Source organism: Canis lupus, chromosome 27, assembly GCF_003254725.2.
Source record: "Canis lupus dingo isolate Sandy chromosome 27, ASM325472v2, whole genome shotgun sequence".
Lineage (NCBI taxonomy): Eukaryota > Metazoa > Chordata > Mammalia > Carnivora > Canidae > Canis > Canis lupus.
Window position 1 is genome coordinate 37,655,891 of NC_064269.1, and position 17,598 is coordinate 37,673,488.

At 38.3% G+C, this 17,598-nt stretch overlaps 1 protein-coding gene across 2 annotated transcripts; it reads right to left on the reverse strand.

Moving 5' to 3' along the window:
* Nucleotides 1-139: 139 nt before the first annotated feature.
* Nucleotides 140-8,249, reverse strand: C3AR1 (complement C3a receptor 1). Of its 2 annotated transcripts, none has more exons than XM_025472011.3 (2): nt 8,090-8,249; nt 140-3,645 (listed from the first exon to the last, which is right to left on the reverse strand). In XM_025472011.3, exon 2 carries the CDS (start codon nt 3,633-3,635, stop codon nt 2,181-2,183), a length of 1,455 nt encoding a protein of 484 aa, XP_025327796.1. In that variant the 5' UTR covers nt 3,636-3,645; nt 8,090-8,249; the 3' UTR covers nt 140-2,180. The 2 variants fall into 2 exon arrangements, with proteins under 2 accessions (XP_025327796.1, XP_025327797.1); XM_025472012.3 differs by having other exon boundaries at nt 8,011-8,168.
* Nucleotides 8,250-17,598: the final 9,349 nt, after the last annotated feature.

Sequence of the window (17,598 nt, forward strand, 5' to 3'; positions counted from 1 at the left end):
ATTGGGACTTTCAGGAGTCTAGCTAGTTGCTATTATAACAAGCCTCCAGCTACCCACTATGAGATTTATTTGCTGTATATTTAGAGATTACAATATATTCCGAATGTCAAACAATTAAGAGGATCCACGAATCTCAGTCTTGCAAGAAACCACAAGAGAGAAAGCATTTATTCATATCAAATATATAAGCAGGTTACATTGGAAGGTGGCATTGCAATCTTACATCATGTCAGACATTATTACTTCACAATTGAAGACTTCCCAGTTATTTGCAATTTTTCTGCATAGTACTTTATAAATTATTTGTAATCTAGATCCTCACCTCAATCACTGAACAAATAGTGCCTTGCAAGTCTAAAACATCTCATTTTCTTTTTTTTTAGATTAAATAATTATATTCCACTTTTGGTGATAATTCCACTTTGGTGATAATAATATATTCCACTTTGGTTTATTTGTGGTACAAATAAACTTGAAATTTTAGAAGTTTGGGCAGCCTGGGTGGCTTAGTGGTTTAGCGCCGCCTTCAGCCCAGGTTGTGATCCTGGAGACCCAGGATCGAGTCCCACGTCAGGCTCCGTGCATGGAGCCTGCTTCTCCCTCTGCCTGTGTCTCTGTCTCTCTCTCTCTCGCTCTGTGTTTCCCATGAGTGAATAAATCTTAAAAAATTTTTTAGAAGTTTAACACAGTAAAGTTTATATACACAGACAAATGAGAAGGTGATAGAGTTAAATAATACTTTTCTAAAAATGAAAGAAGGATTGAAGGAAAGCCATATGTATCGTTGGAATGGATCCACAGATAGAACAAATTGAAGTATGATGATTAACGAACATTCGGATGATGGAGAAGCAAAAAATATGAATGTGGATAAAATTCATCTTTCAAGACAAGAAGTGATTTTATGTATATAAAAACTAGCTGCATAAGCACATGACATCATGGTAAATATCAGAAGAAATGTCTAAAATTGTTGCAAGTGTTATTTCTGTGAGATGGGAGTGGGAGGAGGGTTTGGTTGGGCAGAGGGGCAGCTAACTTTATATTGCATCATAAGCTTTGAGTTCTCTTCAAACTATGTTCATGTATTACTTTGGGAAAGATAAATTTTAAAAACCCAAAGATATACCTGGTGAATGATAAACACCTGTAGCCATGCTTTACGAAGTTTGTTGATATTCCTGGAGGGCCCTCAGTCGTTATGCAGTGAATTCAAGGATTGCTGCTCCATCCTCCACCCTCTTTCTCTTTTCATTTGAAATGAATTTCTTAGGAAATATTAGTTTCAAGCAAGAGGAGGGGAGCAATTTGAACCTTATGATATCAGAGATTATTAGATGCAAAAAATCTAATATGGAAGAAGATCTAGAGGCAAGTGAGGAATAAAGGAACTTAAAGGGAATGGAAGAGAGATGGTTCTATCAATAGGCAGATTGAGGAAACAAATAGAAAACTCTCCAAAATACCACTTACATCCAATTTTATGATGAAATTTTCAGATGACTTAGCAGCCTGTCTTCACACAGTAGATGCTTATTTAGTTGTAATAATAGAAACTTGGAATTCCCAAGTCTTGTATCCAGGAGTATTGCACATAGCAAGCATCTGACATTGTACTCTGTTCCAGACTCAGTCTCATAACTGCTTGTTTTCATAGACTTTCTCTTTTTTGCACCTTCTTTTCATTTAAAAACATTGCCACCACCACAACAAAGCCATGAAGAAATGGTCATCTTTCACTCAGGTGAGACTAGGTGAAACAGATTTAAGTAGAATCTGGGAGGGGGTTTAGACAATTACAAACAAAAAATTTCATGATGGAAAAATCATTTTAAAACAGACTAGGTTCTTATTGATCTCACTGGCTTAGTTTGGGATAGAAATAAGCGAATTTTTACAATGATTCTCAAATTTAGCATTCATTAGAAACAGGAGAGTTTGTTAAAGCACTTGCTGGACCCCATCTCCAGAGATTCTGATTCATCAAGTTTCTAGGTGATTCTAACAAGTTAGTGGGTGATGCTGATGCTACTAGTCTGGGATCATACTTTGAGAACCTATGGATTGATTCTTTGATGGTTTCTGAAATCCCCACCTTATGATATCTCTTATTGTTTTAGACACATGTTAACCTGGGTGAATACCTAAGAACTTCTGCTTGGGTCAACTCCTCCATATTTTCACACAGTTGTACTGATACTATTTCTTTCTGGAAAGACTTTGCTTTGGGGACAGCTGGTAGAGTGTGTGAGGTCTTCACTGAAAGCTGCCTCCAGAATGCCCTTCATGGACTGTTTTGCTTTCTTCCTGAAATCTTTTCCTAGAAGGGCATAGAGGAAGGGATTAAAGCAACTATTGGCAGATGCTAGAGCGATGGACACAGGGTCCCAAGACAGTAAAGCTTCTCCAAAGGCAGTTCCTGGGTCAACAAACAATGATAGGACTCCAACAATGTGGTAGGGAGCCCAGCAGATACAGAAGACAATCACCACAGCCACGGCCACTCGCAAAGCTTTGACTCGAGTCTTGGTGAAGCGGCCCCGTCGCATTCGGAAGATAATGAGGCCATAACAGGTCACCATGAGAATAAAGGGCAGAAGGAAACCCACCACTAGTCTAGTGATGGTTATTGCCATCAGTATTGTTAGTCCTTGATTGTCATATGAAAATTGGCCTAAATAATCATCCTGGAAATCTTGGGATAACTCATACAAGTATAAGGAATTGTTGGAAGTACCAGAGTAAAGCTTTAAATCAGTAGAGAGAAAAGCATCAGAGTTATCTAATGGGTTATTTCTGTGATCTTCAATGAGAAAGCCACTGGGGATTGTAGATGAGACCTCATCAGTAGGTTTAAATAAATTATAATATGGATGTTGACTAGATAGTTTAGTTGAATCCATTAGGAGTGACTCTCGAGAAGGTCTTTGAAATGTTTGAGAAGGGAGGGTAGTGGTGGCTGTCCAAGGAAGATCATTTATTTGCAAAGAGAAAGACTCTAACCTATCATCCATTTCTCCAGGCAGCTGAACAATGGAGTTGTCAAGAGACCCATTATCCAGGAGATCAATGGTGAAGTCTGAATAATCAAATGAACTGTAGAGATAAAAATTGTAGCCACATCTGTCATGGTTGTTTTCAGTGAATGTTTCTCGGTACATGAACACCGGTATACACATTGCAAAAGCTACCACCCATATACATCCACAGATAGTGGAGGCTGTCCCCACATTGCGGTGATTCTGACACCAGATTGGTTTGAGGACCAGAAGACAACGATCGAGGCTAATGGCAGTCAGCAGGAAGACGCTGGCAAACATGTTGAGGATGATGATGGAGGGGATGAGCTTGCAGAGGAGCCAGCCATAGGGCCAGTGTCCTTGGAGAACAAGGTGAGTCAGGGAGAAGGGCAAGGAGAGGCAGCAGAGGAAGTCTGCCAGGGTGAGATGAAGAAACCAGACTGTGTTCACTGTCCGCTGCATCTTTAGGCCAGTCACCCATAGCACTAGCCCGTTGCCTGGCAATCCCAATAAGAAAGTGAGGCTGAGAATGACCATGGAGAGAATGGCTTGGGGTTCATACCACTGATGTGAGGGTAGGTCCGTTGAATTGTTATCAGCAGAGAAAGCCTCCATTGCTAAACTTCTATAAAAATATAAACAAACAAAAAAATATAAACAAAATTTAAAAATATATAAACAAAAATTTTTTAAATTAAAAATTAAAAAATATTAAAACTATCTTTTTCTTTTAAAGCATGTCCTTAGAATTATAACCCTCTCACATAATGATGTAGAACCACAAAAGTCCTCACACTGTTGTAGTTTGTATTCCTTGGCTTCACACTGGACCACAAAAACATTCTGTGATCATTAAAATCTACCATATCAATATAAATGTGTATCAAGGGGCACCTGGGTGACTCGGGACTGAGCATCTGCCTTTGGCTCCAGTGGTGATCCCAGAGTCTTGGGATCAAGTCCTGCATTGGGCTCCCCTTGGGGAGCTTGCTTCTCCCTCTGTCTATGTCTCTGCCTCTCTCTCTGTGTCTCTCATGAATAAATGGAATCTTTAAAAAATTTGTATTGAAATCATAATTTCATTCGGAAGTCCCTATTAATGTCCATTTCTTGTCTTTCTTGCACTTGCAATTTCTCATTCTGCACTGGTTCCTTTCCTCATTCTGTGGTCCCTATTGAAAACAAATCAGCTAAATGGATGAACAATAACTCTTAGACCAGAGGTTCCCAACATTAGATCCATGAAAGGGCTTTGTGAAGCACCATCACCACCTCAAGAGGCATGTAGGATTTTAAGCTTACATATTCTCATTTCTATGAGGACAGAAGATCCATCCATTCCCTCTACTAGATTTTCAAAGGACTCACTACCACAAAAAAAGGTAGATTCAGTTATATCTTTGGATACAACCTCATCTTTTCCTTTTGCTTTCAAATTTTTCAAGCACTGTTCACTCTCTCTGCACTGATTCCCTTATCGCCTGTCATTTCTTTCTTGTATTTAAAATGTTATTCACATTTTAAAATATATGCATATTTTTCTTAATCAAAATTTAACAAAATTAGATTATTCTGTGCATATTTAAAAATTCTTTAAATATGGTAAAATACACATAACACAAAATTTACCATTGTAACTATTTTTTATTTTAAAAAAATTATTCATTTGACAGAGAGAGAACATACGTAGGCAGAGCAGCAGGCAGAGGCAGAGGGAGAAGCAGAGTCCCCACTGGACACAGGACTCCATCCAAGGACCCCAGGATCATGACCTGAGCAGAAGGCAGGTGCTTAACCAACTGAGCCACCCAGTCGCCCCTGTAACCATCTTTTAAGTATAAAGTTCAGCAGTGTTAAGTATATTCATATTATCATGCAATTAATCTCCACAACTTTTTCACCTTGTAAAACTGAAACTCTAATTCTATGAGACAACAGCTCCCCACTTCCTTCTCTCCCCAGTTCCTGCAAACCACCATGCTACTTTCTGTTACCATGTATTTGGCTACTTGAGACAACTCATATAAATGGAATCATACAGCATCTGTCTTCTGGTGTCTGGCTTGTCTCACTCAGCATAATGTTCTCAAGGCTCATCCATGTTGTAGCAGATGTCAGAATTTCTTTCCTTTTTAAGGTTAAATAATATTTCATTGTATGTAAACACCACATCTTGTTTATCCATTCATTTCCAGATGGACATCTGAATTGCTTTCACCTTTTAGCTCTTGTGAATCATGCTGCTCTGAACTTGCACGCATCTTGTTTTACAAACCGCTTTCCCTTTTCAGTGAGTCTCTACATTATGCAGTAAGATTGTACTTTAAGGAATACTCAGTCTTTATCTAGTTTTTTTTTTCCTCCCAACTGTCCCCAAAGTATTTTCTATCTCTGATTTGTCCACAGTTACAGTTAATCTAGGATCACACTTTGTATTGGAATGTTATGTTTCTTAAGTCGCTCTCTCTCTTTTTTTTAAAGCATAGTTTCTCTTTTTTAGCTAGTTTCAGGGTCTGCATTTTAACCCCTTGTTAATCATAATTTTTTTAATCCTTTGTAATTTGTCTTCTGCCCCATCCCTGGGCTAGAATTATCTCTAAATGACAAATTCAAACGTCTTTTTTTTTTTTTTTTTTTGTCTTCACCCACCACATCATTCTCTTGGCCTCGGTGACATTACCCTTCCAATTCTGAAGACTCATGTAAATGTACCCTACCTTATCGCTTTCTTGAACAACTCACTATTCTGGCTAATGTTATTTACTTCTGTCTGGAATTATGTCCTTCAACTTCATCTCCCCTCTCCTGCATCCTTAATCTCTACCTGTTGAAATTCTAGCCGTTTTTCAGAACAAGCTCAAATATTATTCTTCCTCGAAACCTCCTTTTAGAGTCTCAATCAGAAATTAGTTCTTAAGCCTCTTGAATTTGTGTGTGTATATGCTGAACTTCTTTCATATTCTCTGTGCAATGATGCATTTTTATCTTGTATTATAATTATTATCATGGTTGTCTTATCTCTTTTTCTGGCCCTAAATTTCATGATGGTAAAAATGAGTCTTGTACTTAAGTGCTTGCTCTACAGAAGTTAGCACAATGCCTTGTATGACATAAAGATCAAAGATTACTTCAGGGGATGGATGTTCGTTTTAGGAGTTTACTTTTTTTCTTTTTCAGCTAAATTTAAAATTCTTATTCTTATCCATTTCACCCATTAAAGATGTTGTCTCTTCTAACTTCCCTTTTGTTTTCCAGTTTCTGGTTCTTACTGGCTCTAATAGCATTTTATGTTTCCTTTCATAGAGTCCCAAAATATTTTTGTGACTTGGAATTAGTTCTGCTGAGCTAATCAAATGTTGTCATGTGTCTTCCGTGATTAACAGAAGTCAAAATAACTGAGTCAACAAAATAATAAAAAAGAAGAAGTGGTTCTCATTCCCCTCTCTATAGCCTTACTCAAATATTCAAGTCCTATCAGGATTCTTTCTTTCCTTGTTGCGCATGCCCGTTATTCTGATCCACTGTCCTACAGAAATACACATATTCATGTGGAGATCCATAAAATGCTGATAGAAGGATAGAATCAGAGAATGCTAAGACTGAAAGGAAACATAGTAATCATCCTTTCTTGTCTCTAGTTTTATTGGCAGTTTTTGACATGGAAACTCAGCAGATTAGGGGACTTTCACATATTAGGAGGTTCTAAGATCTTAAATCCAGTGTCTGTCATGCCAATACCCTTTCTACTACAAAGAACCACAGAACTAAAAAGGCTTTGGTATTGTTAACAAAGGGAAAGTTACAAAGAACTGAACAAACTGAAGTAACAGAGATTAAAAAGAGGGGTGCCCGGGTGGCTCCATTGGTTAAGCGAGTGACTCTTGATTTTGGCTCAGGTCTTGATCTCAGGGTCATGGGATCAAGCCTCAAGTTGAACTCTGCTCCACACAAAGTCTGCTGCAGATTGTCTCCCCCACCCTGTGCCCTTCTCGCCCCTTGCACTCTTCCCTCTAAAATAAATAAATAAATGTTTAAAAAAGACTGAAAAGAGCAAAATTCCAATGCAAATAGAGTCATTGATATGAGCTATATTTTAAATATCACATATTATCTGTCTTGAAATCAAAGTATGTTTGAATCAATCTTTTTTTTTTTTAAGATTTTATTTATTTATTCATAGAGACACAGCTAGAGAGAGAGGCAGAGACACAGGCAGAGGGAGAAGCAGGCACCACGCAGGGAGCCTGACACGGGACTCGATCCCAGGACTCGATCCCAGGACTCGATCCCAGGTCCCCAGGATCACGCCCCGGGCTTCAGGCGGCGCTAAACCGCTGTGCCACCAGGGCTGCCCTGTTTGAATCAATCTTAAAAGTCAGATGAACAAGATCACTTTTTACACTTTTCCAAGTGTTTTGGCGCATGATACCTCTACATTTAAGATCGGTAGAATTTTTTCTCTTTCTTTTTTTCCCCTCCTTTTTAGTTTTTAACACTAAATTGGCCAAAAGTAATTAAAAGGATAAAGAAAATCCTGAAATTAAAATTCAAGAAGATAAGAAAAGAAAGTAGATTCCAGAATCAAATACTAACAATAGGGTGACAGAATCAGTAACAATAAAGAATAAGCAAAAGAATAAAAGAAAAAAAAAGGGGGGAAATGGAATGAGGAAAAAAATATAAAACAGCAACTGATTTGAAAAACAAAACGATCGCAGAAAGCTGGAATCAAAGTCCAGAAAGAGAAACATAGCCAATTTAAGAGAGGAAAAAAAAAATGTCATGAAAAATCACTCTTAGTTCTAGAGTGAATATATTAGAACAAAGATAAAGAGAGTGTGGGATATTTAGAAGAAAAGTGAATGTGGGGATAAAACAAAAGAAATGAAATTTAGAGAAGGAATGGGGGGAAGAGAAGATAGACTCTCAAACCATTATCAGTAATAAGCAAAAGGAGCACAAGTTATCAAGTGGATCTAGGTTTTCTTACCAAAAACCTGAGACAGTAGCTGAAGGCCTCAGCACTGATCTGGAGGTCCCCACAAATCCTGTGTGGTCCTCACACTTACCCACAATCAAGTTATGAAGTATGTTTAGGAAATTGGCTGAGCTATTCCTCTTCCCTCTCTTCGTTTTGATCATGTTAGATGCAACTCACACTTTTGACTACTTATCTGACTTCACAGGATGAGTTTCGAAGTGAGTCACTTCTGAATGTCTCAGATAAGAAAAGTAAAAAAGCGGAAGTGGGAGGACATTATTCTTGGATGCTTTCTGCAGAACACAGAATATGGCTAAAGAGAAAATACTTCTATACTGGCGCATCTCGCTTTATAGGTTTTTGCTTGTGTTCTAGAAATGCACACAAATGATGCTATGGTATGTGAGGGTGGAGGTGCAGAGTGGTTGGGATGTATGACCACCTCATGTAATGAATCTCAGATAGCATCTCTTAAATGCTTACTATGTGTAAAGAAACATGCCATACCAAAATCAGATTAATTAAGCTATGTTCTAATATTGAGAGATTCACAGTCTAGGAGGGATATGTACCCATATCCCATCCCCTCCAAAATCTATAATACAGCTCAGACTTTAGTGGCAGAAGTTACTAATAGAAGTGAAATAGTAAAACATAACAGGGAAGGGTACATTTGGCTTGGGGCAATCTAGGAAAGTCTGAAGGTGGAAGTAAGATCTGGACAGATCCTTAAAGACTTTTTAAAAAAGATTCTATTTATTTGAGAGAAACAGACACACAGAGAGAGCTTGAGCAGGGGGAAGGGCAGAGAAAGAGAAACAGAATCCCCAGCAAACTCTGAGCTGATCTTGGAGCCCTCTCCTTGGGCCTCGATATCATGATTCTGAGATCATGACCTGAGCCAAAACCAAGAGTTGGATACTTAACTGACTGAGCCACCCAGGCACCCTGGGCTGGTCTTTAAAGACTTCTATAGACAGAAGAAGCTGACATGCGGTTTAGAGTGTTTGTGTAGAGCAAAATGAGAGGCAGGTGGGTGGGAGGATGCTTCAGGTACTGGGTTTGGGGAGAATAGTCAATTAGATTGTTTCATCAGGAAGGAGTACAGAAGATTGGAGAGGGGCCTTGAGCAGTGATTCCTGCTTAAAGTATACACCTCAAAGGATTCTCACTCACACTATTATTTTACACATATGTGTATGAAATAATATTCACTCGGGTCAAATGTATTTGAACAGTGTTGCCTGGGGTAAAGTCTTCCGTCCATATAAATCAATTATTGTCCAAACAATATCTGCTCCTCCTCTTGTTTTCTTTCTTTTTTTTCTTTTAATTTTTATTTATTTATGATAGTCAGAGAGAGAGAGAGAGAGAGAGGCAGAGACATAGGCAGAGGGAGAAGCAGGCTCCATGCACCGGGAGCCCGACGTGGGATTCGATCCCGGGTCTCCAGGATCGCGCCCTGGGCCAAAGGCAGGCGCTAAACCGCTGCGCCACCCAGGGATCCCCTCCTCTTGTTTTCTTGCAGAAAAATCACTGTGAAATATTTTTAAGTCAGAGAGATCCAAGAAAAATGCCAGGAGTTGAGACTGACTGACTGATTGATTGATGCCCATTGTTATTGAATGACAGGAGCAGTACATACCACAAAAAAGATTAATTGAAATAATACAAAAGTATACAGGGTAAAAGAATGAAAGTTTTTATTTCCAATCCCACTGCCTGGAAGTATCTATTTTTAATAAGTTAGCATTCATTCTTTGTAAATTTGTTCTAAGTATGACACATACCTTTTAAAAAGGTAGTTTCAAACAAAACTGGAATTGTAATTTATTTTTTTATTTTTATTTATTTTTTATTTTTTTATTTTTTGGAATTGTAATTTATATGTGATTTTATGATCTACTTTTCTGCTTAAGAAAATATGTCAGAACAGTGGATCCTTGGGTGGCTCAGAGGTTTAGTGCCTGCCTTCGGCCCAGGGTGTGGTCCTGGAGTCCCAGGATCGAGTCCCGCATCGGGATCCCTGTGTGGAGCCTGCTTCTCCCTCTGCCTGTATCTCTGCCTCTTTCTCTGACATATTGGTTTTTTTTTTTTAAGATTTTATTTATTTATTCATGAGAGACATACACACAGAGAGAGATGCATAGACGCAGGCAGAGGGAGAAGCAGGCTCCATGCAGGGAGCCCGACGTGGTACTCGATCCCGGGTCTCCAGGATCACACTCCCGGCTGCAGGTGGCGCTAAACCGCGGCGCCACCGGGGCTGCCCAGTGTATATAATTCTATTGAGTATATTCTCTTTTTTTACCTAGTATTTTGAAACATTGAATAATGAAGATATTCAGAAAGCACAAATACTAAGCATACAATAGATAGTATGTATGTCAATAGATAGTCATAATGTCAATAGATAGTCATAAGTGTGCATATATACACATTATATATATATACATATATATATAAAATAATTCATTCCCATGTTAAAAAGATTTTTAAATATAGAAGGATTAAGATGAAAATGAAAATTTCCAAAACACCTCCTATTTTTGCTCCCTGGAGGTAATCTTCATAAGTATAAACGCAATTTCATTACACATGTTGTCTTATGCTTTTCCTATTTATCTTTTCATATCAGGACATAGTAGTCTACATCATACTCTTTGCATTGCTCCATATTATCCTATTTGATAAATTATTCCTTTGTTGATAGTCTGTTTTTATCAACTTTTTTGAAAAAGCTTATTTATTTGTTTTATATAGAGAGAGCTTAAACATGAGCAAGGGGAGAGGCAAAGGGGGAGGGAAAGGGAAAGAGAATCTCAAGCAGATTCACCCCTGAGTCTGAGTCTGAGTCTGAGTGACTGAGCCACCTGGGTGCCCTGTTTTTATCAACTTTTAAAGCTGTTACAAACAATGCTCCAATGAGTGTACTCTTGTATTTTACACATCTATGAATATTTCTGTAGAATATGTCCTAGAGTTATATTTGCTATAACTAAGAATATGTGCATTTACATTTTTGAAAAATATATAATTTCCTACTAAAGAGATTCCATCAATTTATACTTTCAGTAACAGAGGTGAGAGCCTCTTTTCTACTTGCAAAAGGTCAGGTCTTCTTCATTAAGTTTAGTATCATAAACATGTACTCTAATTCTACTATAGACAGTATGTTTTGTACTGTAGGAGATACAGAAGCAATGAGATGTACATCATTTATGGCATATTAAGGGCTGCTGGGAAGTTCCCAATGTGCCCTGCAAACATAGAAGAGAGAAGGCTAATTCTTACTGAAGCAAACAGATTCACTGAACAGGTGACACTGAGCTGGGCCTTAAAGATGGATAGAAATTTTATAGGCCTTAAGTAGTGCAGAAAAAGTAGCAGTTTATCTGTCTCTCTGTCCTACTAGGCCATGACTTTGTTTCCTGTGTCCAGTGCCTGCTACATTCTTGATATAACACACATTTAGGGCATGAATGAATGGATGGATGGAAATGTTGAAAAAGATGTTGACTTTTCAATATAACTCAAAGAGGGGATCCCTGGGTGGCTCAGCGGTTTAGCGCCTGCCTTCTGCCCAGGGCGTGGTTCTGGAGTTCCCGGATCAAGTCCCATGTTGAGCTCCCTGCATGGAGCCTGCTTCTTCCTCTGCCTATGTCTCTGCCTCTCTCTCTCTCTCTCTCTCTGTGTCTTTCATGAATAAATAAATAAATAAAATAAAAAAACAATATAACTCAAAGAATTAAGAGTCTTCAAAGTTGTCTCTCAAAAAAAAAAAAAAAAGAAAAGAAAAAATCAAGTTGTTTCTCAAGTGGATTCAGTTTTACTGATTCCTGTCTTTCTAAAGATTGTTAAGCAATTAAAACCAGAGAACTTCCATTTGTGATCCTTAGATTTCAGATCAGGAAGGAAATTATTGAAAACATCTCAAAAGTAGTACTCTTGTTTCTGGATGACTTCCGTCTCTTCTTATAAAGTACTAGTTGTTTTGTGGTACAATGTTGAAAATTTGGGGAGATTTAGGTGGTTATCTTCTGTATTGTTCCTTTTTAAAAAATATTTTATTTATTTGAGAGATTGAGAGAGAAAGCACGAGCTGGAGAAGGGGCAAAGAGATGGGGATAAGTAGACTCCACGCTGAGTGTGGAACCCAACACAGGGCTCCATGCAGACTTGATTCCAAGACCCTGAGACCATGACCTGAGCTGAAATAAAGACGTGGATGCTTAACCAACTAAACCACTCAGCCACCCCACATTTTGATCCTTTGGAATATCTAATTATAAATGTCTAAGCAGAGATTAGATGCCCTAGAATGAAATTTTGAATACATTTTACAGTCATTCATATTACACTTGTTATGAGCTACTGGTTAATTCTACATTTTCATCAATGGCAATTTGTATTGACCTGGCCAAATTTAAAACTTTGGAATCATAGAATCGCTAGCCTGTTTTGTCTGAGAGAATTAAATATAAATGGACAACAAAGTTTCTGTCCTTAAGGACTTTGATGAAAACCGAGTTTGGATCCCAGCTCTGCCATTTCATTGTGGGACTGTATAGAAATTATTTAAACTCTGTGTTTTCATTTCCTCCACTGCAAAAAGGGGATTACATCTGATTTTATCTATTGAACTTAAGCCCATTCCCATCCTTCCTTATTATCTCTCTATTGGAAGCCTGGGTACCACATTTCCTAGGCCTTCTCTCTAGTGGAATCTCAGTAGGCTCTGCCAGAAGGGCATGTTCATGTACTATTAGACAGTGAAAGTTAAAGGGAATCATTGCATTTGATTCTGGAACTTCATTTGTTCACAACAATTGCAAATCTGTTCGTTTTTTTATTTAACTTATTGAATTTATTAAATAATCTCTAAGCCCAACATGGGGCTCGAACTCACAACCAGGAGATCAAGAGCTGCATGCACCACTGACTCAGCCAGCCAGGCACCCAGGATTGCAAATCTATTTAATTTTATTTAATTTTATTTATTTTATTTTATTTTTTATTTATTTTTTGAGAGAGAGAGAGTGCACAGCTGTACACCATGTGTGAGTGAGGGTAGGGGGGCAGAAGGAGAGGGAGAGAGAGAATCTTAAGCAGCCTCCATGCCCAGCATGGAGCCTGTCATGGGTTCCATCTCACAACCCTGTGATCATGACCTGAGCCGAAATCAAGTTGGCCACTTCACTGACTGAGCCACTAGGTGCTTTGCAAATCTTATCTTATCTTATTTTATTTTATTTTATTATTTTATTTTTTAAGATTTTATTTATTTATTTATTCACGAGAGACTGAGAGATTGGCAGAGACACAGGCAGAGGGAGAAGCAGGCTCCATGAAGGGAGCCTGATGCGGGACTTGATCCCAGGACCCTGGGATCATGCCCTAAGCCGAAGGCAGACACTCAACCACTGAGCCACTCAGGTGTCCCTGCAAATCTATTTTAAAAGTAAAAGAACAAAAATGGTAAAATAGACTAAACATTAAAACAATATATATGAAACTACATTAGACACACACATACACAAAAGGAGAGTGATTGAAAGAGGAGTCCTTGAGCTCCTGGCTCCTGTAGCAGCAGAACAACTCTGGTGACTTGCAGTGGAGATGGGATGTGTGGCCATGGCAGCTGCTGGCCCCTGTGGGCTCGAGCTGGATTACTGGTTCTAGCAGCAGCTTCAGGCTATGAGTTTTGGATGCCCATTATACAGCAGCAAAAGCCTGCAGCCTCAAAGACAAGTGCATTCTTGCCCATTCTGGGTGACACCCTTCTCCCGTTCTCTGAAAGCAGTTTCCTGAGGTTATAGCATCTCCTCTCCTTTTATTCCTCTAGTCCTTCCAACATTTTTATAGCCAAATCCTTATATTAAATACCCCATATGACATACCTATAATGGTTTCGATTTTCCTGACTGGGCAATAACTGATTTTGGGGAATATTCATTGTACTCCTACAATTGTTAGGAGTAAATGAATACATACAAAGCACTTGAAAGAGTGCTAGCACAGAAGCACTCAATACATGTTAGCAATTAATTTTTAATGTTAGCAATTATTATGCCAAAAATTTATGTAGCATCCAGTTGCCTATTTTATCACAACCATTCTCCCATCTTGGACTTCTAACAAGTAATTTATGGAATGTGCTTTTTTTTTGGTTTTTTTGGTTTGTTATAAAGCTTTTATTTATTTATTTTAGAGGGAGAGACAAAGGGAGTGAGATAGTGAGAGTGCAAGAGCAGGGAGAAGCAGACTCCCCATTGAGCAGGGAGCCTGATTCAGAGCTCAATCCCAGGACGCTGGGATCATGACCTGAGGCAAAGGCAGACGCTTAGCCCACTGAGCCACCCAGTCACTCCAGAATGTTCTTTTCCTATTCTTAAGTCGTGTCCTTTCTGTCAAATCAAATTCTAACCTGTGGCCCACAAGGATGTGGATTAGATGTACTCTCTTCTTCTTTCAGTTTAAGTGTCTAATTACACACATAGTTATAGTAGAACCAAGTAGGAATACAAATTGAAGATAAAGTCCACACAGAGATGAAAGCAATTCAGTTGAAAAGTAAGTAAAACGAAGCAAAAAAACCTGTTAATTTCAACAAAATAACAAGTATCTGATGCACATATGCCTGAATCTTGAAAGAAATCAGTCAAATTTGGCAAGATACATCTATCATTCAGATCTGATTGGTTCAAAGAAAATTAAATGTTTCTTCTATTGATTTATTGGTTATTATTTTTCTATTACAATATATACTAAGATAGCCAAGGGAGGGAGATTGAAGGGGAAGGAAACTGCATGCAGTCACATTTTCCACAAACACTCTTCGGGGCTTTAGTTCTGTGAAACTGAAAGCGGTCAAGAGGACAAGCCTCTGGTTTGTGCTTATCTAATCTGATGAGAAGCCATAAGATAGTGCTCATAAGTGGAAGTCTACATAATTAAGTCTACATAATTTTTTTGAGTAGATTTTCGTGGATTTTGTAGGTTAGCTATCCTACTTGGGCATTTTTAAAAAATGTCTTCTCCATTCCCTTTCTTCTTCCTCTTTTCTTCCGCATTTCATTTTCACTGAAATGCAGGCAACAGAAGGCATGGCTACTACATTGGGGAACCACCAGCGTTCCCCTCTGGGTAGGGAAAAAAACCCGAGTTCTCCCTTTTTCTGTGTGTCTCCCCCACACAGCTGACATTCACCTCTGAACTTCTGGTCACCATATGTGCAGGTTGTTGTTTTTTTTCTTCTTACATCAAACAATTCTGTGAGACTAGCTGGTGTCAAATTCACTCATTTCTGACATGACCTACGTGAAGATGATGTTATATCCCACGGATTAAGGGCTGAGTCCTACAAGACTGCTCTTCACTCCAGGTGCCAATAGCAAGTAGTAGTTCCCAGATTACTCACAACTTCTGTTCTTCTTGGCCACAAATAGAATGTTCCCATGACCTCCTCCCCATTAGATTACATTGTTTACTAGAGTGGCTCACTAAACTTAGGGCAACACTTATTTATGTCTATTAGTTTATTGAAGAATAAAATAAAGTCTATCTATTTACAGCTAGATGAAGAGATCCATAGGTGAGAACCCTACCAAGTACAGAAGTGCAGGAGCTTTTTCCCCTGAGGAGGTGGGGTAGGTCATCCTGCCTGTGTGGACGTGTACACCAAACTGGAAACTCTTTAAATCTCATATTTTTGGGATTTTTATGGAGTTTACCTCACACAAGTATAATAAATTATTATTACTCTCCTACCTTCTCAAGAGAATGGGGGATGGAGTTGAAAATTTCAAGTTTCTAATCATGGCTTTATCTCTCCAGATCCCTCATCCAGGAGCCATCTGGCGCCTACCAGAGCAGCCTCATAAGATCAAAGACACTCCTATCCCACAGCAAATTATGAGAGTTTCAGGACCCCTGTGTCAGGAATCAGGTTCAAAGACCAAATATGTACACGTTCTCCTAATGCTCTTATCACTTAGAAATTTACAAGGGTTTTAGGAGCTCTATGTACAGAACTGAGGGCAGACATCAAGATATAGATTTCTCATTATAAATCACAATATCACATGTGGCCATTTCAGATGAAATGTTCCTTATATATTTGCCATATTTGCCAGCCATTGAGGGGAAAATAATGTTAATGGTAACTCATTTTAGTTACTATGTTCTTTGTTGTGTAGCTTCTGAAATGCTGAAAATAAATGTTAGTGCTTATCTTTACCTACACAAACATGATAGTTCTTATTTCAAATGTAAATTAGTATCAATAATACTAATAACTTACACACTGAGAGCTTATCTACCAGACATTGTGCTAAGAACTTCATTGGTTGCATATTATTTAGCTCTCCCAACTCCCCAGTGATGAGATATGTACTAATATTAGTATTTTATTGTCAAAAAGGACACTGAATTGTAAACAGGCTAATGAGTTATCCTCATTAATACCACTATGTAAATGGCAGAATTAGAACCAGACTGCTGGCCTCCAGAGCTATCATTTTAGCACCACACGCCCACAAGGATACTCTATTTTCTCAGTATTCGTGATAGTTTATGCTCCATAAAGTCATAAAGAACACTGAATTAGCAGATACTGAACCACTGCTACTAGGGGAAATACAGATTCAGGTCCTGCCATTTGGTCATAGCATTTTAGTCAACTGATCACTATATGGTTGACCCTTGAACAAAATGAGAGTTAAGAGTGCTGACCCCCCACGTATTTGAAAATTCATATATAATTTGATTTGATCCCCCCTACGCTTAACTATGAATAGTCTACCATGGACGAGAAGCCTTACCAAAAATAGTTGATTAACACACATTTTGTATGTTATGTGTATTATATGCTGTATTCTTACAATAAAGTAAGGTAGAGAAGAGAAAATGTTAAGAAAATCACAATGATGAGAAAATAAATTTGTAGTACTGTACTATATTTATTTTTTAAAAATCCCACTATAAGTGGACCTGAGCAATTCAAACCTGTGTTGCTCAAGGGTCGACTGTATAAATTTGTTTTATATGTGTTTCTGTTTAAAGAAACCTTATTTAATGTACATAATTGACACTGACTTCTCTACCAGCAGCACTATAACTCATTCCTGAATGAAATTTGTTTAACACACATATTTTCTTTGTAAGGCACATCATAGACTTCTTGCACTTAGGAACATAACACAGCACTTTTGCACTATGCTTGAGGGCCATTTTAAACAGAAAAATCACCAAGAAAAAGCACAAAAATGCAAAAATCTTGGTATTAAATAGACTGCAAAGGGCACTTGTTTAAAATATGAGAGCACAACACTACCTTGTTCAACCTCAGCTGTGTATGTGCATTTCCAGTGAGTCAAGTTTGTGGTTACTCTGTGCATGTCCAAGAGTGACTATGGAAAGTTTGGGGAATATTGATCTTGGGGTTAAAAATAAATTTAAGCAAATAAGCAAATTCACAAACATGGAATTCACGAATAATGGGGATCTACTGGAATTGCTAAAAGTCTTGCGTATTCTGCCCATTAACTGGTTGGAGAAGTTGGAGGGAGAAGAAAAAATTACTGGGGCAAGGTGCCT

Coding starts and splice junctions, on each gene's coding strand:
- C3AR1 (XM_025472011.3), bottom strand. CDS start 3,635: ATGGAGGCTTTCTCTGCTGATAACAATTCAACGGACCTACCCTCACAT.